Source organism: Stegostoma tigrinum, chromosome 14, assembly GCF_030684315.1.
Source record: "Stegostoma tigrinum isolate sSteTig4 chromosome 14, sSteTig4.hap1, whole genome shotgun sequence".
In the NCBI taxonomy this organism is placed as follows: Eukaryota; Metazoa; Chordata; class Chondrichthyes; order Orectolobiformes; family Stegostomatidae; genus Stegostoma; species Stegostoma tigrinum.
The window spans coordinates 12,033,975-12,058,645 of record NC_081367.1 but is presented as its reverse complement, the minus strand read 5'-3'; the positions used below and the strand labels follow the sequence as shown (position 1 = coordinate 12,058,645).

At 41.9% G+C, this 24,671-nt stretch overlaps 1 protein-coding gene across 1 annotated transcript in view; it reads left to right on the top strand.

The window, feature by feature from the left end:
- LOC125458035 (uncharacterized) overlaps nucleotides 1-24,671 on the top strand; it is a 65,480-nt gene that overhangs the window by 17,446 nt on the left and 23,363 nt on the right. The window contains exons 6-11 of the mRNA XM_048542912.2: nucleotides 3,409-3,549; nucleotides 4,783-5,000; nucleotides 5,828-5,945; nucleotides 9,797-10,344; nucleotides 16,033-16,108; nucleotides 23,231-23,428. Coding sequence (XP_048398869.2) covers nucleotides 3,409-3,549; nucleotides 4,783-5,000; nucleotides 5,828-5,945; nucleotides 9,797-10,344; nucleotides 16,033-16,108; nucleotides 23,231-23,428 — 1,299 coding nt within the window. The remainder of the gene's footprint in view (nucleotides 1-3,408; nucleotides 3,550-4,782; nucleotides 5,001-5,827; nucleotides 5,946-9,796; nucleotides 10,345-16,032; nucleotides 16,109-23,230; nucleotides 23,429-24,671) is intronic.

Here is a 24,671-nt window from a genome sequence, read left to right as displayed (position 1 = left end):
ACATCGAGCGCCTATTCCGACATGCCTCAGTGAAAAACTGCAACGACCTCCTCAGAAGACAGACATGGGATACAACTGATAGGGTGCCCTTTGCTGTCCAGTACTTCCCAGGAGCAAAGAAACTACACTAAGTTCTTCGCAGCCTTCAGCACGTTATCAATGAAGATGAGCACCTCACCAAGATCTTCCCTACACCTCCATTTCTTTCCTTCAAACAACCGCCAGACCTTAAACAGACCATTGTTTGCAGCAAACTACCCAAACTTCAGGACAGCTTCGACTACAACACTACACAACCCTGCCATTGTAACCTCTGCAAGACCTATCAGATCTTCAACATGGATACTACCATCACACGTGGGAATGCCACCCACCATGCACATGACAGCTACTCATGTGACTTGGCCAATGTATCTATCTCATACGCTGCAAGCAAGGATGCCGTGAGGTGTAGTATATTGGCGAAATCATGCAGACACTACGGCAACAGATGAATGGACACTGCGAGACAAACTCCAGACAGGAATGCTTCCTCCAAGGGGAGAAACACTTCAGTGGTCAAGGTCATCCCTGCCTTGGATCTTTGGGCAAACATCCTCCAAGGTGGACTTTGGGACAGACAACAATGCAGCATCACCGAGCAGAGGCTAATAGCCAAATTCCGTACCTGTGAGCACGGCCTGAACTGGGATCTTGGGTTCATGCCGCACGACAAGTAAGTCCACTGCACTGTATATACACACACACACACACACACACTCTCTCTCACACACACGCTCTCTCTCTCTCTCACACACACGCTCTCTCTCTCTCTCACACACACGCTCTCTCACACATTCACACTCACAGAACCTCTCTCGTACACACACGCTGTTACACGCTGTCAAGCGCACAAGCACACACACTCTCTCTTACCCCATCTCTCTATCTCTCTCACCCCCACACACATACACATGAATCTATGGGGTGAATTTGCATTTGAAGATCTGTAATTGCAGATATTTTGTGCTAAAAGCACATAATTTGTAGACAGTCAATGTGGCATTTTATAAATTCCTACTTTGGAAATAAAACCAGTCTGACTCCAAATTAATACACAGCCAGATTCTAAACAAAGCTTCACACCTAAAATGCACTGTCTGACCTGAGGTGACCCCCATCTGGTATACTAGTAAAGCCTTCAGTTATCTCAGGGCAGTGACTTGAAAGAAATTCTGGTATTTGCATATTAATCCTTCCTAACTGATTCAAGATTTAACAGCCACCTTGGGTTTGTTCAATACATTTGCATCAGTTCTATGTCCCTTTGATCTTTTTCTTATAAATTCTGTGTCTGATGCCACCTCTCTCACTGACACCTAAGGAAGGAGCAAGACTCCGAAAGCTTGTGCTTTCAAATAAACCTGTTGGACTATAACCTGGTGTTGTGTGATTTTTAACCTTGTCCATGCCAGTCCAACACCAGATCTTCCACACCATCACAAAGTGTGTTGGTATTTTATGATGCAAGGTTGTTTCATCTCTCCCAACTCGGTAAACCTTGCCTCTCAGATTTACTTCCCTCTTACACTTGTATCCTCACCCTTGGCTTTGATTTCCTCCTAGCTTGCCCTGCCATTGGCCTTGCTTTCTTCTCCCTGAGTCTTGTCTCCTTCTATCCTTGTTGTGGCCTTGGTTCCTGCCCTCTCTGATTAGCTAAGCTGCTGCCTTGTTCAGAAATTGTGCTCCATCTACTGTCAGAAGTTGGTCTGTGCAGGAACTTTCCCGCACCCTACTCTGACTGTTGCCTACTGCGGATGGAGCCTGGTTCAATCTGAAAGATACAGTGAGTGTGTGTTTTTTTTTAAAGTATTGTACTGGGAGCATACTGTGTTGATTTTTGTTTTCTACTTCATGACGTGTATTAATTTGGCAGTTATTTCTGCTAGGAAGACACAATATGTTACAGTGTTTCAACGTGTACATTGTGCTTTTTTGGTCAAATATCTAAAGAAACCTATTTCTGACTTTAATATTTGTTTCTACGGGGCACCTCAAATTCACTTCATGTCGTTTCACTTAAAGTTGCGATACTCAGGAATGAAACCACAATTTTATGTGAGAACTTACCCTATCTAATGAGAGCACCCTAGAATAAGTACAGAACTGCCATCAGGACTCTCCGAATTCACACCTTATAAGACTACCTCTGCAAGGCTGTATGTACTTAAATAAACTTTTCCAGTTGAAGTTGTTTTCAGGCAACGGTTGTCAATTGACTGAGATTGTAGCGTTAACCTGAAAACCCATGGAGAAGGTGAAAAGTTAAAGAAATCTAACTCGAACCGTATCTGGACGATCTGGAGGCGTTACCTGATTTAACAGCAGAAGGTCTTTGTCCTATTTTCCTAACAGTGGGCAACCAGTTTCAGAGATGAATTGCTGTTAAGTGGGGAGGCCCATATCTCCAGTCTGCACATGTAGAGCAGAGAGAACAGTAGGAGAGATGAAGGAGCAACAGGACAGGGAGAAGATTATAGGCTTGCGAGAGCGTGTAAGGAAGGTGGGGATTGATCAAGTATTGAAGAAAGGAAATGAGATTCCCTGGAGATCTGGGGCAAGTAGTCCTTCTGTTAAGGCACATAACGTGATGAATCTAGTCCTTCTCTGCCACTTTTGCCTGAGCCCTGAGAGACACGGCTTACAGATATTAAAAGTAAAATTGTGGTTAAATTTGAGACGCTTGATCAGTAGAATATTTAAATCATGGTTCAGTTGCTGGAGACCGTGTTCGTCCCTCGACCCCTAACTTGCTTCTGTTGCAACTATAAGTGGCCAAAGTTGACTTACCAATTGTGACTGGATTTCAAGTCTCACACTGTACGTAATACCACTGGGGTCTGTATGTAATACAATACACTCATGATTGGGTAATAATTGTGTTCCTCATATAAAGTTTCTGTGCTTTACCAAAAATAAAGGTGCTTACATGTTCAAAGAATTAGCTGTCTGACTTCTTAGCACACAAATAAGTGAAACCATGGAAATGAAACAAAGAACTACTATTGCTGGAGATCTAACACAGAGGCAGGAGGTACTGTCTGATGAAGGATCACTGAACTCAAATGTTAACTCTGCCTCTCCACAGATGCTACCACTGCTGAGTTTCTTCAGCGGTTTCTGTCTTTGTATCAGTTGAGACCAGTTAGCCTCTAACTGAGTAAAGTGCTATTATTATATCTTGGGACATTTAAGCTGCATTGTCAAGTAATACAGTGTACGCATATGGTGTAATGCTATCCATAGAAAACAGTTTAACCTCAGCCCTGCCATGTGCAGGAAGCGCATTAGTAACTGCTATATTTTGCATTTTGTTTATTTCTATTACTTGAAGGAAAAACATTTCATCTCACCCCTTTATGATTGCAGTACTGCTGGCAACAAACTGCTCTGACAATTACGGTTACTGCGCTCATTTTTGCCGTGAAATTCCAGAGAGAAACAGACGGGAGTGTTCATGTGCAGCTGGCTACAAACTAAGTGAAGATGGAATCTCCTGCAATGCATCAGGTGAGCAGCAGCAATGTCTGTATAAATTTGAGACAGTTCATTCTTCACGTTTCTGCTGCTTTTTAGCAAGTGACAACAGGGCTTGATAGTGCTTTATGTTGTCTAGCCTGATGGTGATTGGCTAAACCAGTCATCTTCTATATCCATTTTATTAATTCATGGGATGTGGGGATCACTGGTTGCTAAGGACATGCAGTGTTACTGGGTCACAGAACAAGTAGCAGAATTCATTAGAATCAACTTATGATGATAATGCCAGGGTATCAAAACACAAAAATTCCAGATTTCAAAAGTAGTTTAAATTGTCTCACAAAGTTCTTTTGATTGTTAGCACTAATGACCTGCTGTTGTCTGTAAAGCAGTGGTCACTGTTCACTTTGCTAATTAATCCAGTGGACCCAGGTCTTTTCTTGATAACATTCTTTCTTTTAAGATTTTTGGGGTTTTTTTTCGATCACGCAGGAAAAGAGAGAGGGACACGGATGCTTTCAGTTTCCAGGCTCTGGGTGTCTCCCCCTCCTGCCTTGGGATTTAGAACTCTGTATACACTGTAGCTTAACCAGTCAGAGGGCTGTTGCCATGCAGAATTTCCTTAACTCAAAAAAACTGTTGGTGCTACTCAGTCTCAAATTCTGTCCCTCACTGCTTCAGGAAGCAATGTTATCTGCCACAGCCAAAATTGTCTGGGGCATGATTTTCAGGTTGCAAAAACACTGGTATTTGAGCAACATAAGCAATCTGACTTCCATTTCGGTATATTGTCCCAAAAATGAAAAATAAATGATTGCTTACAAACAGCAGTTACCAAGGCAACAGCATGAACTGTGAAAATGATAACCCCCAGAGAAGGAATATCAGCCTATGAATGAATAGATACCAGGGGACAGCCAGAAATTATGTGCAATTAAAGACTGAATGCAGTGTATTTGCAGAGACTGGAAGAAGTTATACTGACTTGCGGTAACACACAGTACTGTCAATGAATGATAATTTGCTTTGCGACATATATTGAGTCACATGAGTACCTGTAATTGCAAATTATGGTGCATGTGTTTTCTCGTGAAAAGGTGGATATTAGCAATTATAAAGCTGTAAACATGCATATGTACTTGCTGTACTGGGTGGCATGCCATAGTTATATGACTTCAATCTCTACTTTAAGTGTCTTTGTAAACAGCCATTAATTCACCACCAAAAGCATTAGATTGTTGTATGTGACATTTGATGTTGCAGATAAATATCCTTGTGGGCTACTGAAAGGAATTCAAGTGCTGCAAGGCCATTACAATGCAAAAGGAAATGGAAAGATGAAAGGAAATGAGAAAGGCGAAGGCAAAGGTCCAGGCCCTGGTAACGCAAACAGCAGGGGCATGATCAAAGGAGAAGGGCACCCACTGGGCCCACGAATCATAAAAGGGAGGGTAATGCCGAAAGGTGGCAGTCCGTGGCAGGTAAGATCTCGTTGCTTTCAAGATCCAGGTGAGCATTAGTCCTCTGCAAATTAAGAGGTGTATATTAATTTTAAGGCAGATTTTTTCATGGCACTGAGGTGTTCCCGTATATCTGTTACTGTAGTGAGAGAACAGTCTCAGAGCTGTGTGCCTTTCACTCCAACACAAAATCAACATCAGATTTGAAATTTGTGAGGTCCATTCAGAAGTCTAATAACAGTGACAAAGAAGTTGTTCTTGAACCTTTTTGTCCAAGTGTTTTAGGCTTTTGTATCTTCTGCCTGATGGAATAGGCTGGAAGGCATTATAATCAGGTTGGGAGCGGTCTCCAATGATGTTGGCTGCCTTTCTGAGGCATCAAGACGTGGAGACGTGGAGATGGAAATTCACAATCCAGTGCGCCATATCTGTGTCTAAAAATGATGTGGGTGGGACATACTTGACAATAAAACTGGCAACATTAACTTCTTATTTTCCAACCTAGAATCAGTCAGTAACAGAGCAAAACTGCATCCCTGAATCAAGCCATTGAACCAATTGAACTCAATGACTTGATCATTGATAATTTTGTTCATTCGATCCTCTAACAAAAATAAATTAGACCTTGGGAGTGGCAGATTTTATGGGTTCAGGGGCATGTGATAGGCACTGTTTTCTTGTGCTTGCAATGAATTGTTTCACTGGGAATGGATTGAGTTGGGGGTCAGCCTTGTGCTTTTCTTAGTCACTATAGGGAGTGCTTTTCATTTGAATTTCTTGAATGATCCTTACTTATGTTTTGAATTTGTGTTTAATATCCATATGGCCACTGTGTCTGTTGCTGACAGGTCCTTCTTATGAATGCAAGTGGAAAATTCATCTGTGGTGGTGTGCTGATTCATCAGTTTTGGGTGCTGACTGCTGCTCATTGTGTATTTAAAGGAGGTCGATTTCGAGTAAAACTTGGTATGGACAACAGTCATTTATAGCTCAATGCTTCTGCAAGTTGGCTCTGCAGGGAAGTACTTCACACCAGTTAAAGCTCAAACAGTGTCACGTTATCCTTATTTTATGGTTTTCCTTCATAAATAATACCCCGTGGCAACATCTGCCACAGACAAAAGATGAGCTCCCCCAATACACTGATACAGCCTCTCTACTTGCTATGTAGACTCTGGGCTGTCCAAATACTTGTCCAGCCTTCTGATTGGCATTTCCTCTGGTTAAAACATTGGAAAAATAAAAGCCAATATCTTCATCTCCAGCTACCAACTCCACACCATTGTCTCTGTTTCAAAAATAAAGTTGCTGGAAAAGATCAGCAGGTCTGGCAGCACATGTGAAGGAAAACAAAACAAAGTAAATGTTTTTTAGATCTTTTGCCCTTCCACAGAATTAATGGTGGCTGGGAAAATGTCAGTTTATATGCAGAAAAAAGGGAGGGGGATGGAGTAGGGAGTAAACAATAAGATAGAACCTAGAGAGAGAGAAGAGCAGTTGGACATACAAAAAGTTGACAACCATCGGGCTGGGATGGTGAATAGTTGTTAATGGGGACTATTAGGGACTAACAACAGGGGGTGTGTAATGGCAAGCTATGTAGTAATGAGGCCTGGCATGTGGAGTAGGGGGCTGGGACATGGGAGAGTTTAGGACCTAAAGTTATTGAATTCCATATTAAGTCCGGAGGGCTGTAGGGTCCCCAAGTGGAAAATGAGATGTTGTTCTTCCAGCTTGTGTTGAGCTTCGCTGGAACACTACAGCAGGCCAGAAACAGAGATGTTGGCCAGGGAACAGGGTAATACATTAAAGTGGCAGGCAACAGGTAGGTTCAGGGTCTTCTTTGGGAGTAGAAGATAGATGTTCTGTGAAGCGGTCACCCAGTCTAGGCTTCATTTCCCCAATGTAGAGGAGACCACATTGTGAGCAGCAAATGCAGTAGACTAGATTCTGGGAAGTGCAGATGAAGTGTTGCTTCACCTGGAAAGTATGTTTGGGCCCTTGGATACTGGGGAGGGAAGAGGTAAATGGGCAGGTGTTGCATCTTCACTGGTCACAGGGGAAGGTGCCGTAGGGCTGTGGGGAAGTGTTGGGGTTGAAGGAAGTGTGGACCAGGGTGTACCTGAGGGAATGGTTCCTGTAGAAGGCAGACAAGGGGGGGAAAGGGAGTATGTGTCTGGTGGTGGCATCTTGCCGGAGGTGCAAATGGCATGAAATGATCTTCTGGGTGTGGACGCTGGTGGGATGGTAGGTAAATTGTCTTTGATTGTCTGCCCTGCCTGACCAGACCTCAGGTTGAAATAGACTGCTTTCAGTCTCAGTGGACTGTTTGTTACCGTGCTGTCTTTCTCCATCATAAAGACTGCCTCTTTCCATCTCTAACATCAGTCCTACTCATGAAATCGTCACGAACTTCTTCTACTTCCAGTCTTTGTTCGTGCCAGACCCTAAAAGGTTCCCAAGTTATTTTGGCTCCAAAGTTTGGTTTGTTATGTTCCTGGGTGAGGAGGGATGAACTGGGTCTCCTTTTTTTTTGTTCACTTATCCTCTTGAATGGTGGCAACACAATTAATTTAAAAAGGATCCTAGCTCTTGTGAATGCCTTGCTTCCAGACCAAATCAGTTTATGCTTCAAAGGGAGCTGGTTTAACTAGGATTTCTTAAGTTGCCAAAAAAGTAGGTTTATCAATTATTCAACACAAAAGAACAGCACCTCAGGGTTCTGATCTACTATCATGACATTTTGAAATTACCCCTCCCACGCTGCCTGCTTTCGAAATGCCAGCTCATTTGAAAGCACTGCAGCCTATGGTTCTTTGCGTTTCAAGCCTCACATGCTCGTCAGTCTTTCCCTTGCTGACTTAATTTTGCTTCAGGCTTCCAAACCCTCCATCAAATGTTTATCATCTGGCTTATGACCCTTTATGATCCACCCAGTCCCCATGTCTTAGGGTATCCTGTAGTCCTGCACCTTACTCAATACCTGTCATTGCACAGATGATGACCTTTCTGTCTACCACCAACCCCCTCTAACCCGACACACTTTCCCCCAACCCATGATGCTCCTGTTTTCAGGTGTCTAGGTCCTCTGCGTCACCATTTGCTTATTAAACCCTCTACCTCTCCACTTTTAAAGCCCTCATTAAAATTGACCTTTCAGTCACTTGGCCTGCTGTGTTGATCCAGCTTCACACTTTGCTATCTTATTTCAGTCACCTCTCATTGTTTTTGTTCCCAGTTTTGTCAGATCACGTAATTTCTTTGTTAAATTTGGCATGTAAACACTTGTTGCTATTGTGCCCCTCATTGGGTAAAGGTGACATGTCCTATTTCCTGGAGTAGCTGTACCTCATTAAATCTATATGTTGACCAAGGTTTGCAGTCTTTGTTAGCACAGTGTGAAGCTGGAGGTCAGGCAGCATCAGAGGAGTAGGAAAATTGACATTTCGGGTCAGGACCCTTCTTTCTTCTGAAGAAGGATCCTGACCTGAAATGTCAACTTTCCTACTCCTCTGGTGCTGCTTGATCTACTGTGTTTCTCCAGCTTCACACTGTGTTTTCTCTGACTCCAGTATCAGACTGCGTATTTTGTGTTAGATCTCATGGCTGCAGCACAACCCTGGGATTTCCTGGATCGATTCAACTGAATCTGGAGCTCACATCAAAATGGCAATGAATTGGAGCAGGACATGCCCAACCTCCCACTTTATTTTATTCTGAATTTACTTGTCGACTGTCAAAGCAAGGGGGATCCTCTGTGTCGGTGGGTCTGCTCTATCCAGGCTTGATGGTCTGTGTGGGTCCCCAAACAAGTAACGAGGCACATAATGATTAATGCAATTATTTGCTGCCACTCCATCTCCCATCCCCATTCTCAACCTGAGGACATCCTGAAGCCATGGACCTTTCAGTTTCCCATTTACCACTCCCAACAGTGGTCTTGCTGCCCAGCTTCAGGCACCAGGTTGCTCAAAATTGACTGCACTGCTCCACTCTAGAGCATTGCACCAACAGGAGGACTGAAGAGAATAGCAGTCCACTGTAGCTGATCTCTTCAGTTCATCTCTCCACATTCTTTAAAGTTTACATCAAATGTATAAACAGGATGGTTACAGAGATGCTCAGCATTCTTGCCTTCACTGCTCAGTCATTTGAGTCTCGGAGTTGGGACATTATGTTAAGGTTGTACAGGACATTGGTGAGGCCTCTTCTGGAATACTGTGACCCATTCTGGTTGCCCCATTATAGGAAGGATATTATCAAGCTGGAGAGGGTTCAGAAGAGATTTACCAGAAGGTATGGAAGGTTTGAGTTATAAGGAAAGGCTGGATAGGCTGGGACTATTTTCACTGGAGTGTAGGAGATTGAGAGGTGAACTGATAGAAGTTTATGTCGTAAGAAGTATGGATAGAGTTGATGGTAGGTGACTTTTCCCTAAGATGGGGAATTTCAAGACTGGGCCGTATTTTTATGGTGAGAGGAAAGATATTTAAAAAAGACATGAGGGGCAATTTTTTTTACACGTGTAATGAACTTCCTGATGAAGTGATGGGTGTAGATGCAATTACAATGTCTGAAAGACATTTTGATGGATATATGTATAGAAAAGGTCTGGAGAAATATGGGCCAGGAGCAGGCAGGTGGAAATAGTTTAGTTTAGGATTATGTTCAGCATGGACTGGTTGAGCTGAAGGGTCTATTTCTGTGCTGTATGACTCAACGTTGCTACTGCCCATGAAGGAGGTAGTCACTCTCTCAATATTACTGGCTGCTTGTGTGGCACAAAGTATTTAACTTTATGCTCATCTATGTTTCAGGTGAGCATAACCGAACAGTCAATGAACACACTGAGGATACTATTCAGGTAAACACTGTGTACGTTCACCCCAGCTTCAGTATCGCAAATATGGACAGTGACATTGCTCTTCTCCAACTGTCTGAGGTTGCTGTCTTCAGTGATTACATTATACCGGTGTGCTTGCCCACCAAAGAAATGGCAGAGAGAAAGCTACTCATTGCCAACAAGTCCGTGGTGATCACAGGCTGGGGCGCTATAGATGAAAATGATGATAGTGTCCGCCCTAGTACTCTGTTATTCATCAATATCAAATTGACCTCTTACAAGCTGTGCAAGGAGAAGTTAAAAGATAAAGTGACGAGCAACATGATCTGTGCAGGAAACCCAGGTTCCAGAAAAGATGCCTGCAAAGGAGACAGCGGTGGACCTATGGTCACTTTAATGAATGGCACGTGGTTTCTGCTAGGACTGGTCAGCTGGGGAGAAGGATGTGGTCGCTTCCAAACATTTGGTGTGTACACCAAAGTGACCAATTACCTAGACTGGATGTATTCAATAATCAACTCTGTAGCAACCTAATTATCTGAAGCAGTATGTGCTCTTTCTAATGAGCTTCCAATGTGTCTAAAATTATATTAAATTAGACAGAATTTCAAGCTCTATGTCTGAGATGCTAAATATGTTATGCTAGTTTAGTGACCGCCTAGCATGCTGCCAAGCAGTGTGACTTATACTCAAATACAGCTTATACATTATGACTTTTGGTAATTGATTGTGATTGTCAATAACTCAACCTTACCTTAAGAGACAGGTAGTCATTCCCTGCTTATTCACTTCATCCTGTAACCTTCTCAGCTTTATAATTGTGTTCTACAGTCCAGAACTACAAGTGACATTTCTGCTGCACGTTCTAAAGTATATGCCTTTATCACAAATTAACAGTGTGAGTTTTTCGTGTGTCTCATCAGATGTGACAATATCATTCCACAGCTCATTGACTGTAATATCCAGCTAGTGATCGCATGTGATTATGTGACTCAATCTCTGATTTAATTTTATAATGCTGCTGAGAAGTATCTTGTCATTTTATTAATTTAAAGGTACTATATAAAAGTAGCAATAGATGGTTATGAGCCTCTAACTGTTCAATATTGAATTTTTGGTGTTATCTGTATCTTTCGGGTATAGGCTTCTAGCTAAGACTGTAGAAAGACCCCAAATGGAGAGGAGGAAGCCAGTATGAAAAATATTAGTGTCCTTTACCAAATCACATGGAGCTAGTGCAAGAAAGGGCTTCACAAAATTTGCAAAAGTGGGCATACTTCAGGAGGCAAATTTTATGTCTAAAATGGTAGATTAAACAAGCTGAAAGTTAATCAGGGTCAGAATCTCTAAACAGTTGATGAAAAAATACCTAAACAGGGACAGATGGTGCAAAGGTTAAATCAGGGATTGGATAGATAATAGTTCGACTCGATCAGACATGAAAAGGTTCAACTGGACTTAACTCCCAAAGCCTAAGTGAATTGGACTGCTTTCTGGAAGAATTTATGAAAATATCATGCTATTGTACAATATCTGACACTGATACTTCAAGTTCTGCAGAATAATAAATCTTTATTCTATATTCTGACCTTGGTGTGTTGGTCTATTTTCTGCTTATCACAAATCACATAGAGATTAAAAGAGCTATGAAAGATGAGTGGATCTCCTGTGATGACCACGCTGCAATGTATAAGGGAATTAGTTGCTCTGAGCCAGGAACTTTGAGAACGATCATCGACCACCGAAGATGTGCAAAATATAATCAACGTATTTGTCGCTGAGGTAAAGGTCCCTTCCATTTTCTCATCATAAAGTCAATTCATAACTACTTTAAAGTTGCGAAGAGAGACATCACAAGTACTGCTTAAAATGGCAATGCTATAAATAGGTAACTCCTCCATTAAGCTTGCCTTGGGAACACATTGCTGTAAGTAGCAAAGATTGCATTTATGCTCATAATTTCTTTTATGTGCTGAATTTTTCATAGAGTCGAACAGCATGGAAATGGACCCTTTGATCCAACTCATCCATACTGACCAAGTTTCCCAAACTAAACTAGTCCCATTTGCCTGTATTTGGCCCATTATCTATCTAAACCTTTCCTATTCATTTACCTGTCCAAATGGCTCTTAAACGTTGTAACTGTGCCTGTATTTACCACTTCGTCTGGCAGTTCATCCCGCATACAAACTGCCCTTTGTGTGATAAAGCTGCCCCTCAGGTCCCTTTTAAATCTTCATCCTCTCAGCTTAAAATAATGCTCTCTAGTTTTGAACTCCCCCACCCTAGGGAAAAGACATTTGCTATTCACCTCAACTATGCCCCTCATGATTTTATAAACCTCTATAAGGTCACCCCTCCGCCTCCTGCGCTCCAGTGAAAAATGTCCCAGCCTGTTAAATCTCTGCTTAACTAAAACCTTCCAGTCCCAGTAGCATCCTTGAAAATCTTTTCTGCACCCTTTCCAATTTAATAATATCCTTCTATTTAATTATGATCCATGTGTTACAATTACCTGGAAAATTATCCTACTTCTTTCAAAAATCTAAAGCAGTTTCAGCCACTGTGCTGATTGCTGTTACTCACGGAGACTGCTTCAGTTATTGTTGTTTACTGTAAATAGTCTACCGTTCACCTGAAACTCTTTAGCTGACCTCTTAATATCAGTAGGTATTTCATTATTTGCTTAATCTTGTGGAAGGAACATGGTTCAGCCAGAAGGAGAAAGAAAACAAGTTTGCTGCGGTTTTACAATAATTGGGAAATTGTTAGAGTCCATTAGAAAGGATGTAATTGCAGCCCATTTAGAAATGTATAATGTGTAATTATAAATGTATAAGCAGTGTCAGCTTAACAAAGGGAAAGCATGCAGGAAAAAGTTGCTAAAATTCTTAGAGGCGATAACCAAGCCGCATGGATGAAAAAGAAATACGGACGAAATATATTTGCATTTTCAGAAGACATTTGAGAAGATAATGTGCATGATGGTACTTCATGTGTCCATGGTCTTGGAGGTAATATACTAGCATAGGTAGATGATTATAGAAGACTAATAGAAGAAAGAGAGTTGAGATAAGGGGGATATTTTCAGGCTGATAACCTGTAACTAGTGGTGTGCCACACAGATCAGTGTTGAGGCCATAATTACTTGCAATCTATGTTAATGACGTGGATGAGCAAGTTCAAAGTTTTATAGAGATAACAAGGTGCAGAGCTGGATGAACACAGCAGGCCAAGCAGCATCAGATGAGCAGGAAAGCTGGTGTTTTGGGTCTGGAACCTTCTTCAGAAAAAATGCTTTACAGGCATGTGTGTAGATGACACAAAAATAAATAGGAAGGCAAGTGGTGAGCCTGTAGAGGAAAATAGGACAGGTTAAATGAGTGGGCAGATAGAATATAATGTGGGAATTGCAAGGTTTGGCAGGAACGATAGAGGACCTGAATATTATTTAAATGGAGAAAGGCTACAGGAATCCTTGTCCACGAACCATTAAAGGCTAGCATCCAAATTGAGCAAGCAATAGGAATGGCAACTTGAATATGGTCTTCATTTCAATGGGAATGGAATATAAAAATAGGAAGATTTTGCTACAACTATATTAGGTACTAGTCAGAGCACAACTAGAATACTGTGAACTGTTTTGGCCCCCTCAACTGAGAAAGGTAGACTGATATTGGTGGCAGTGCAGAGATGGCTCACTAAGTTGATACCAGGTGTGGAAGGATTGTGTTATGAGGAGTGGTTGAGTTGGTTGGCCCTATAATTGTTGAAATTTAGAAGATTTAGAGGTAACCTTACTGAAACATACAAAATTCTTATGGGTTTGACTGGATAACTGTAGAAAAGTTGTTTCCCCTTGCGGGAGACTCTAGCACCACAGGGCAAAATCTCTGAATAAAGGATTACACATTTAAGACAGAGATGAGGAGGAGTTTCTTCTGGGAATAGTGAACCTGTGGTATTCTTTCCTGCACAGGACTGTTGAGACTGGGTCACTATGTACATCAAAGTCGAGACAGACAGAATTTTAATTATTAAAGAAATCAGGATTTATGGACAAAGTCAGAAGTCACATGACACCAGGTTTATAGTCCAATAGGTTTATTTGAAATCTCAAGCTTTTGGAGCGCTGCTTCATTGGTCAGGTGAAGGGAGAAAGGGGCAGCCATCTGAAAGCTTGTGATTTCAAATAAACCTGTTGGCCTATAACTTGGTATCATGTGACTTCTGACTTTGTTCACCCCAGTCCAACACTGACACCTCCCCGTGAAGGATTATGGGAATATGACAAGAAAGCGAAGTTGAGAGTTATCAGATTAATGACAATCTCATTCAATCATGAACGAGGCTTGATGGGCCAAATGGCCCGCTTTCCCTTCTACATCTTATGGTTTTATGGTCTATCAATGCTACTAATTTCTGAGAATCCTTGTCACAAAACTAAGAATGGATGGGCATGCGTCTGAGCTTTCAGCAGACAAATACATGGAGACAGTTATAGGACCGTGGAAGCTGGTCTTGATCTTGGCATTGCACAATCTCAGTAGACTGCAGCGTGCACCATGCTGCATCTATCTTCAAACTCTTGGAGCCATCTAAAATAGTAGCTTTGTCTCATTTAACAGGACTAGATTTATTACTAATATCATGCAATTAAATTTTCAAAGCAGCTTCAATTTTGAAGACTGATAATCTAAAGTACATATATTTAGTACTTTTGTCATACCCAGTGAGTCCTTTGTAAAATGTGCTCAAACTTTTCATAATTGCTTGATGCTATCTTTGATAGTTCTTCACATATTATTCCTTGGCCATGTGCAAAACCAAAGAAACACATCTTTTCTCAAACATTTTCTAAACTCCTGAGCTTTAATCACCTATTTATTTACAAGAAGTTTTTGTTTTAACTTGCTCTACTTCTCTGTTCCATTTAAAGACTTACCCAATAGCATATTAACATGGAATTATAAATTCTAGCTATAAGTTGTTCACACAAAATTGGCAATGTGTGATCATTAACACAAATTCTGTGGTTGTTGAGTGTCTTGTGTGGTTAACGCGTCATCTGAGATATCTGGTTAATATCAAATTTCAGATTGATTTTACAACGGAATTGTTTTCAGCAAAATATAGATACCAGATTTTCTTTTACCCAGTGACTCAAAAGACAATGTGTATGTATGGTTCAGTTCTCTGGCAAATGTTTAATCTAACCAAACAGTACATAATATGATAATTAACTTATTCCAAATATTGACTGACTCCATCTAGCATGTGCAAAGCAATAACTTGTTCTGAATGCAGGAACGCTATTTCCTGTCCTGAGCACGTGCTAACGGATACTGCTTACAGTTTCCTCTTCACAGGAACCCTATACAGCCCTTTCAAATCTGGCATTATCACTCTCACCTCTAAGCCAAACCTTCACACGTCTGTCCCTGCAATCCACCACTTCTATCTTCAATGTCACTCTTGTCCCCTTTCATATGTTGTTGTCACCCAAATCTTTGGCCGCCTTTCCCGCAAAGGAGTTTGAACTCTTTCCTCAGGGTTTCACCACTGCTCGGTACTGAAACAGCCACCAAAGATAATTCCAGGAGACTATAATCATGGTGAACTGAATTCCATGATCTGTCTGGAGTCATTGAAATAGTCAGACCACAAGATCTTCCTTCAATAGCTTTCTATTATAGTCCATCCAGATCCAATGCTCAAACTTTGTTTCCATTCTTATCAATGCAATCAAATCCTGAGAATTTCCTGCAAGACCCCTCTACCTGCTCTTGTACCAAAACTTGTGTCCCCCTCAAGGTTCTATCCTTAGCCCTCTCCAATTTCTCGTCATCCATCCTGTCCTTTGGTCCCATCATCCAAAACCTCAATAACAAGTCTCTCGTGTACGTTGTACAGTACCTAATTTTATCACTTCACACTGTCCCTTGACTCTCCGCTGCCTCTGATTTGTCATGTTGTTTGGCTGACATCCAGGAATGGTTGATGCTAATATTCCTACAATTAATTTGAGGGAAGACCAAAGCCATTGGGCTGAATTTAAAAGGGGCTGTGCAGACCTCATCCACCAACCAGAAGATCAGGCGCCATCCCAGTGCAGTTGTTGCTGGGATCCCCAGTGGTGTTGAATGCCCATGCTGGCTGACAAAGTACCTGCAATTTTTAAGGTAAGGATTCTGCCATCTGTGATTCCAGGTTTCCAGACTGCTAGCAGTTCATCAATCTCCACAATGCCAGTTGGGACATTATGTAACAGGTACACAAAACATAGGTAAGGCCATATTTGGAGTACTGCATATTCTTGTTGCCTGACTATAGGAAGGATGTTCTTAAACTGGAGAGAGTGCACGTAAAAAAATTGACAAGGATGTTACCAAGACTGGAAGGTTTGAGTTTTAAGGATAGGCTGGGATTTTTTTTTCCAGGAACATAGGAGGCCAAGAGGTGATCATATAGAGGTTGATAAAAATCATGATGGGCATAGATAAGCTGAACAGCCAAGGTCTTTACACAAGGCTAGGGGAGTCCAAAACTAGACGGCATAAGTGTAAGGTGAGAGGAGAAAGATTTGAAAAAGATCTGAGGGGCAAATTTCACACAGAGAACGGCATGTATAAGGAACAAGTTGCCAAAGGAAGTAGTCGAGGCAGGTACAATTACAACATTCAAAATAAATTTGGACACATACACGGATAGGAAACAGGCCAAATGCTGGCAAATGGGTCTAGTTTAGTTTAGGAAACCATACTGTTATGGACAAATTGGGCCGAAGGGTCTGCTTCTGTGCTGTATTACGCTATCACATAGAGTCATGCAGGTCTAAAGCAAGGAAAACAATCCCTCAGCCCATTAAGTATGCCCGGGACATTGGATGCCTTCAAGGCAGAGATCAACAAATTCTTGATATCAGAAGAAATCAAGGGCTACGGGGAGAGTGCGGGAATGTGGAGTTGAAATGCCCATCAGCCGTGATTTAAATGGTGGAATGGACTTGATGGGTGGAATGGACTTGATGGGCCGAATGGCCTTACTTCCACTCCAATGTCTTATGGTCTTACTAAAAAAGAAGCACTTAACTATTCTAATCCCATTTTCTATCACTTGTCCTGCAGCCTACCATTCCTAGAAGTCAAAGTTACATCTAAATATTTCTTAAACATTGAGGTTTCTGCCTCTACCACCCTTACAGGCAGTGAGTTCCAGATTCCCTCCATCTCTCAGTGAGAAACCTTCTTCTCGCATCACATCTGAATTTTCTGCCCCTTACCTGAAATCCTGGTCATTGATCCATCCGTCAAGAGGATAAATTCCACGTGTCTACCATAGCTATTTCCTTCCCAATCATTTCCAGCCTCAGTCATCTCTGATTCAAAGAAAACAAGCCTTGTCTATCCATTTAAACCGAAAGAACTGCAGATGCTACAAATCAGGAGCAAAAACAGAAGTTGCTGGAAAAGCTCAGCAGGTCTGGCATTATCTGTGAAGGAGAAAACAGAGTTAAAGTTTTGGGTCCAGTGACCCTTCCTCAGAACTCAAACGTTTCAGCTAGTTAACCTTAACTGATTTCACTGGTTTTCTTGCTCTCATTACAATTTATAAATAACATCACTGATGTGCAAGGGATGACTGCTGTATCACTCTGACTATAAACATTTCTGTCCGTTAGATAGATGTGTCAGCAATAGACTGAAAGATTAGGGGTGGAGGAAGGAGCATGTTGGAAAGACCATTTCTGAGACTTATCCTGATCTTGCAGCATGATTAGGAAGAGGAAAATTGAGTAGGGAGGCAAATTACAGCACCTTGATCCATGGGCCCTATCAGCTAATTCAAACCAGAGACCAGGAATTACACTTGGAACATATTGAGCAAGCTGTGTGATCCAGTTATGTTTCAATGAGGCTTTCTCAATTGTTCTAGTCATTTCGGAGGGGTGGGGGGAGAGGAAAAAACAGGAATCTCAAAATATTGATCCACAGAGTCAATATTTGAAATAAGTTAGTTATCAACTTGTGTTTTGTTTGAATGAATTGGAATTTAGCAAGCAGAGGACAAGGTAAGTACAAAACTTTCTTAATGATTGAATAAAAGACTAAACTAGACTAATTTATCAAATGGTCCTAATTGGAATCAGATTTCACTGTTTCACAAAACACAGTAGATTCGGTTATTTCAGTTACAAATAACACAGTAGATTCGGTTATTTCAGTTACAAATATTTAAGCAAATAAAAATCACTTGAACAGAAGAGAGCTGCACTTTTCTGAGTGTTCTTCCAATTTTGGAGTTTTATCCAAGAATTGTCTCTTGCAGCATAAATTGGGAAGCTCATCCCGTTCCTGTTATAAAGAGGAAATCTTGACATTAAAGAATTAGTCACAAACTATTTGAATCCATGCTTTACCTATTTTGAGAGTTTGAACTATTTCTATTGTGACAGTGTGCGGGGGCAGTGTAATTGAGATTTTAGCTTTAGTATGATTCGAGGCAATTCTATTGATCCTGTCGTTCCAACAGTGTGTGTTAATCCCTTTTGCTTGCATTCCTGAGCTGAAAACTCTATCAAATCACTTTCCCCACCATTTAAACTTTAAAAAATAATGGTGCCTAAATTAGTCTGAAACTGGGTCAATCACAAGTTTCATTCTGCTATAAGTGGCCTGTGGGAAACTTTGTCATCTCTGTGAGCTTACAAGTTGCAACATTGTGAGCCTATTTGAAGTTGGGTTCTACGGTTCTCTTAAGACACTTAATATAATTTTAAAAGCTTTAAGGTTAAGTATGACTTGATGAGAAATGCTGACTCTTTCAATCAGAAATCTTAATTGATGTCTGCGGAAGTGATATGTAGAAAATGATATAAAAAAATTTGCAGAAAAGGAAGAACTTGCAGTTATATTGCATCTTTCACATCTTTATATCCTGAGATGTTCACGTCAGCGCAGCCTCAGTTAAGAGTGCTCTTGTCTCTTAATCAGAAGGTAGTGGGTTCAAGCCAACAACTTTTATTGCCTTGGTTGCCAGAAGTGCTGTCTTTCAAAAAAGACCTTTAAACCAAGGCTGTGGCTTTCCCCCCACCCCAACGTGGGTGTAAAAAATTCCAGGACAGTATTTCAAAGAGAAATCGGGGAGCTCTTGCCAAAAACCTAACCAATTCCTTAAAACTAAAGTCATCGTAGCCTTACCAGGACATGGGGCTGCTGTCTTGTTTCAGAACGACGACTGGTGGTAGCTTAACCTGAAGGCCAAGCAAGGGCAGAGCTAGGGGAGGAAACTGCCTCAGCTGGCAGGGGAATTGAACCCACACTGTTGGCATTACTCTGCATTGCAAACTAACTGTCCAGCCAACAGAGCTAACAGACCATACACATTCCTTAATCAACAGCCTAATTCCGTTGAGTTCAACAAATTTAGTGCTTGAGCCCAGCCAAGTCTTTATCCCAAGCCCCACACACCAGGTCTTGTTATCACATAGTCTACTATTACACATAACCTATTGTTAGCCACTTATCAAAGTGTGAAGATGGATGAACACAACAGGCCAAGCAGCATCTTAGGAGCACAAAAGCTGGCTTTTCGGGCCTAGACCCTTCATCAGAGAGACCTCTCTGATGAAGGGTCTAGGCCCAAAACATCAGCTTTTGTGCTCCTAAGATGCTGCTTGGCCTGCTGTGTTCATCCAGCTTCACACTTTGTTATCTTGGATTCTCCAGCATCTGCAGTTCTCATTATCTCTGTTAGCCACTTATCATCCCCATTAATAGCTATTCACCCTCCCAGGCTGATCATTATCCACTCCTTTGTCTGTTCAACTGTTCTTCACTCTCTTTGGGCTCGATCCCACCTATCGTTTACTCCTTACACCTCCAACCCACCCAATGTTCTGTATATAAACTGACATTTTCTTCTCTACCATCAGTTCTGAGGAAGGGTCACTGGGCCCAAAATGTTAACTGTGATTTCTCTCCACGGGATTTTGTCAGACCTGCTGAGCTTTTCTGGCAATTTCAGTTTTTGTTTGTGAGCCTAGTTCTGTGTTGTGTCATGCATCTTATCCCCATGGCTTTCAGATGTTGAAGTGGTAGGACTGTCACTTAGGCAAGGCTGGCATGTAGGTAAAGAGACTATGGGGCAATTGTGCCAGTGCCAATGTGAGCTGTAAAACTAGAAATGTTAAAGTTTATGTTTTATGTGATAAAATGTTACAGGTCTGAAATTCCATTCCCATGAGTTGGCGATTCGGGAGAACAGGCAGGGCCAGTGTTTCTGGCTGCATAGGTTTGTGCCATCAGGATCAAAGAACGTAAGAAACAGGTGCAAAAGTTGGCCATTCAGCCCATCAAATCTGCTGGGCCATCCGATAAGATCATGGCTTACCCACTTTCCTGTCAAACCCCATCATCCTTCACTCCATTATATATCAATAATCCACTTAATGCAGCATTGATTATATTCAGTGATCTTGCTTCCAAACTTTCTAGACTAGGGTAATGACTGTCTTCGAAAAGAAATTCAATCTAATCTGCATCTTAAATGCAAGATCCCCTATTTCGAAACCCCTTCGTTCTAGATTCCCCCACAAGAGGAAATTTCCTCTCATTATCTATCCTGTCAAGCTCATTCAGAATCTTTTGGGTTTCAAAAAAATCATCGCTCATTCCTTTAAACTGGAATTAACTTTCCTCATCCAATCCATTCTGGGATTCAGTCTATTGATCCTTCACACTGAATTGCCTTCAATGCTAATTCATCTGTCCTTCATTAAGGAGACCAGAATTATCTGCAATGACAGCCCATGATATCCTGGTCCACTCCTCTATCGCTCCTAATGCTTTCTCCCCTCCTCATGGCATCTTCCCATGTAATCCATGGTAATCACATGGGGTGGCATGGTGGCTTAGTGGTTAGCACTGCTGCCTCACAGCACCAGGGACCCAGGTTCGGTTCTACCCTTGGGTAACTGCGTGGAGTTTACAATTCTCCCTGGGTCTGCGTGGGTTTCCTCCAGGCGCTCTGGTTTCCTCCCACAGCCCAAAGATGGAGAGTTTAGGAGAATTGGCCATGCTAAATTCCCCGTAGTGTCCAAGGATGCTTAGGTTAGGTGGGTTAGACATGGGGAATGGGTCTCAATTAGATGCTGTTCAGAGGGGCAGTGTGAACTTGTTGGGTCAAATGGCCTGTTTCCACACTGTAAGAATTCTAAATATAACAATTTCCCCTTCACGTCCTCCCTCCTCACTGTCCAAGGCCTCGCACACACCTTCCAAATGAATCTGTGTTTTGCTTGTATTTCTTTCTATCTAGTTTACTGTCTTCACTGCTCACAATTTGGTCTCCTTTACACCGATGAGACCAAATGCAGACTGGGTGGCTGCTTTGTAAGAACACCTCCACTCTGTCTGAAGGAATGATGCCGGCTTCCAGTTGCTTGCCATTTCTATCCATCACCTTGTTTTCACGGTAACCTTTCTATCACGGGTCTACTGCAACATTCCAACAAAGCACAACCCAAGCTGAAGGAACAACACCACTTCATCATCTACTTACGCACTTTACAACCTCAAGGTCTCAATAACTTTAAGGCACGACTGCATTGTGTCTGTTCTTCTTCTTTCTTACATTCTCTTCATACTTCCCCACCCCAATCCCAGCTTTGTCTTGTCTATGTTTTGTTGACTTTGCTGTTCGTAGAGAGGATCCATTTGCTTCCCTTTCCCGCCTTAATGTATCCAGTTTACATTTCCTTTTCTCTCACCACAATTAACAACCCCTTTGTCCTTTACACTGGACCTCTACACTTTCTCCTCTACTGCCTCTGTCAAAAATATCAAGAATCCATAGCCTGCAAAGCATTTTAGTTCTGACGAAGCCACAATGGACTCAAACTGTTAAATCTCCTTCTCTCCGCATGGATCTTTTCAGACCCGCTGAGTTGCTTCCGTTCTCTGCGTACATTGTGAATTTCCAGCACCTACAATATTTAGTTTTTACTCAACGTAAAAAGTTAGGTGTGGTGTTTTCCTTCCTGTTTTCGTACTCCACTCCCTTGCAATAAAGACCAGCCTGCCTTCCTAATCACTTGTTGTACCTGCATGCTATTTTTTATATATACGGTGTGATTTATTTACAAGGACACTCAAGATTCTACCATACCTCAACAATCTGCAGTGTCAATCCATCTAACTTTGACTCACCCTGTCTTTTCTCATGGATCTGTAATGGAGGTTATGTTACGTTATAACGGGAAAGTGTGAGGTTATATGATTCGGCAGGTAAAATAAAAGAGTAGACTATTTTCCAAATGGGGAAAGGCTTTGGAAATCTGAAATATGAAGGGATTTAAGAAACCTAGTTCAGGATACTCTACAGATTAACATGCAGATTCAGTTCATGGTTAGGAAGACAAATGGAATTTTAGCAATTTGTCAAGAGGGCTAGAATACCGAGCAGAGGTATACTACCGACAGTCTAATCAGACTGCATTTGGAGTGTTGTGAGCAGATTTGGGCCCTGTATCTAAGGAAGGAGTCCTTTCAGGCGGTTTGCAAGAATGATCCCAGGGATGAAGCAGTAGGGTAGCTCTCTATTCTAGATTTTTACTGAATTCAAATTTCACCATCGGCTAAAGTGGGATTCGAACCCTGTGACAAGCACGTTAACTTGGAGCTCTGGATTGCAAGTACAGTGACACTTACAACTGTGCCATCGTATCCTCCAGCTGATTCGTAGTGGGAGCTTCATTCAAATGCTCATTGGATGTTGGGAACTGATAAAGGTGTCTTTGGCTTTTCATACCTTGCACTCCAGACACAGCACCAATCCTTTGCCCCTTGGAGCTAATTGTAATGCATTGGACATCAAGTGTAGGTTTTCAAGACCTACTCATTCTGAGCTGGGTTTAGGAGCAATTATTTCTTTACCCCATGTTGAATGTTTGCTCATGGTTTAAGATTTTGTTTGGGTATCTTAAAATTAGAATATTCTCTATACTGTGAAAACCAGATCAACAATGAATGGGCATGTGAGCATACCTTCAGAATTTCTCATGCCTGCAAGATAGAAAATGAGGAGATGTTGCAACAATAAAGAAGAGAAGGTACACTACATAATGTCTCTCTCCAGTTGAGACCACTGTGGGGCCCATCCCAAGTATGTGCAGGGCCAATTCCTATTCATTTGTAAGGGTTAGACTTTGCTGGCAAAACCAACATTTATAGTTCATCTCTAAATGCCCTTGGGTTCCTTTATTACCTCATGAACTTGAGAGCTGGTTTATTCCACCAGCTTGCCCATGCTGTGTGTTACTGTGAAGCTCCTTGTTCCACAAACTTAAAGCCATTGATGTTAAATGATTGCTTCCTGAGGTTTGACCTACTGCGCTTTCTGATTGTAGGGTCCTCGAAAAAGCAGCACTGCAAGTGGTCAATGGGGAAATCTTCAATGGCTTTGCCTACCATTTGTAAAATATTCACTGGGAATCTGAAAGATGTATCACTCGTGAATTCTAATTGTTCTATACCAGTGTTAGAGAGAAAGCAAAGGGAGTCTACCAATAATGAAGTATCTCTTGTGTATGAAGTTGGTGGTAGGGGTAACGGATGAGAGTGCCTTTCAATGCATGTCTTGCAGGTATGTGTTTGAAGCACATTACTAAAGAATTGCAAGACCCATTCATCTTGGTGAACCTCATTAACATTTCATCTGTGAGATTGGTCTCACTGTGACAGATTCTTACAGAGTCATGATCAGTCATCTGCATCAGGGCAGTAATTGATGCGATGGTAAGGTGTGATAGCTGATGATCTGCAACTATGTGCAACTGTAGTATTTTTTGTTAGCTCCTCTAGTTATGTTAGTGATGAAGCCTGTAGAAATGAACTTTTAATGATACTCTTCATATCTATCTATGCACACTATAATCATAGGAACTAGTGCTCATTCAAATGTACTATAGCATTCTGCCCTCAGTGCGTAATGCTGCAAGAAGGCAAAGCTCCATAAAAGGGAACTGAGAGCTTTACACCATTAGGTCACATGCCATGATACAATGAGTACGTTCACCTGCACATCCACCAATGTGGTCTACTGTATCCTATGCTCCTAATGTGGCCTCCTCTGCATTGGTAAGACCAAGCGGAAGCTCGGAGTCTGCTTTAGAACACCTACGCTCTGTTCGTGACAAACGACAACACCTACTTCAACTCCCCCTCCCACTCCCTGGGTGACATGTCCATCCTGGGTAGGCTCCTGTGTCACAATGACACAACCCAGAAACTAGAGGAGCAGCACCTCATATTCCGCCTTGGGACCCAACAAACCAATGGTCCTAATGTGGACCTTTTTTTCTGAAGAAGGGTCCCGAACCGAAACATCAGCTTTCCTGCTCCTCTGTTGTTGCCTGGCCTGCTGTGTTCCTCCAGCTCCACACTGCATTATCAATGTGGACTTTACCAGTTTTAAAATCTCCCCACCCCTGGCCTCATCCTATGACCAACCCTCCCTCTCATCCCCACCTCCTTGGCCTGACACACCCATTCATCTTCTCTCCCACCTATCCATCCCTCCTATCTCACTGACCAATCCCCACCACTCCCTATCTGCATTCACCTATCACCATCCCATCTACCTTACCCAGCCCCACCCCTTCTCCTTCCCCATTTCTGAAGAAGGGTCCCGAAACAAAATGTCAACTTTCTTGCTCCTCAGGTGCTGCCTGGCCCACTATGTTCCTACCAGTTCCACACTGTGTTATCTCTGACTCCAGCATCGGCAGTTCTCACTATCTCTATATTGCACATCTGCTGTGCAACATAATGTAACAGGCATAAATGCAA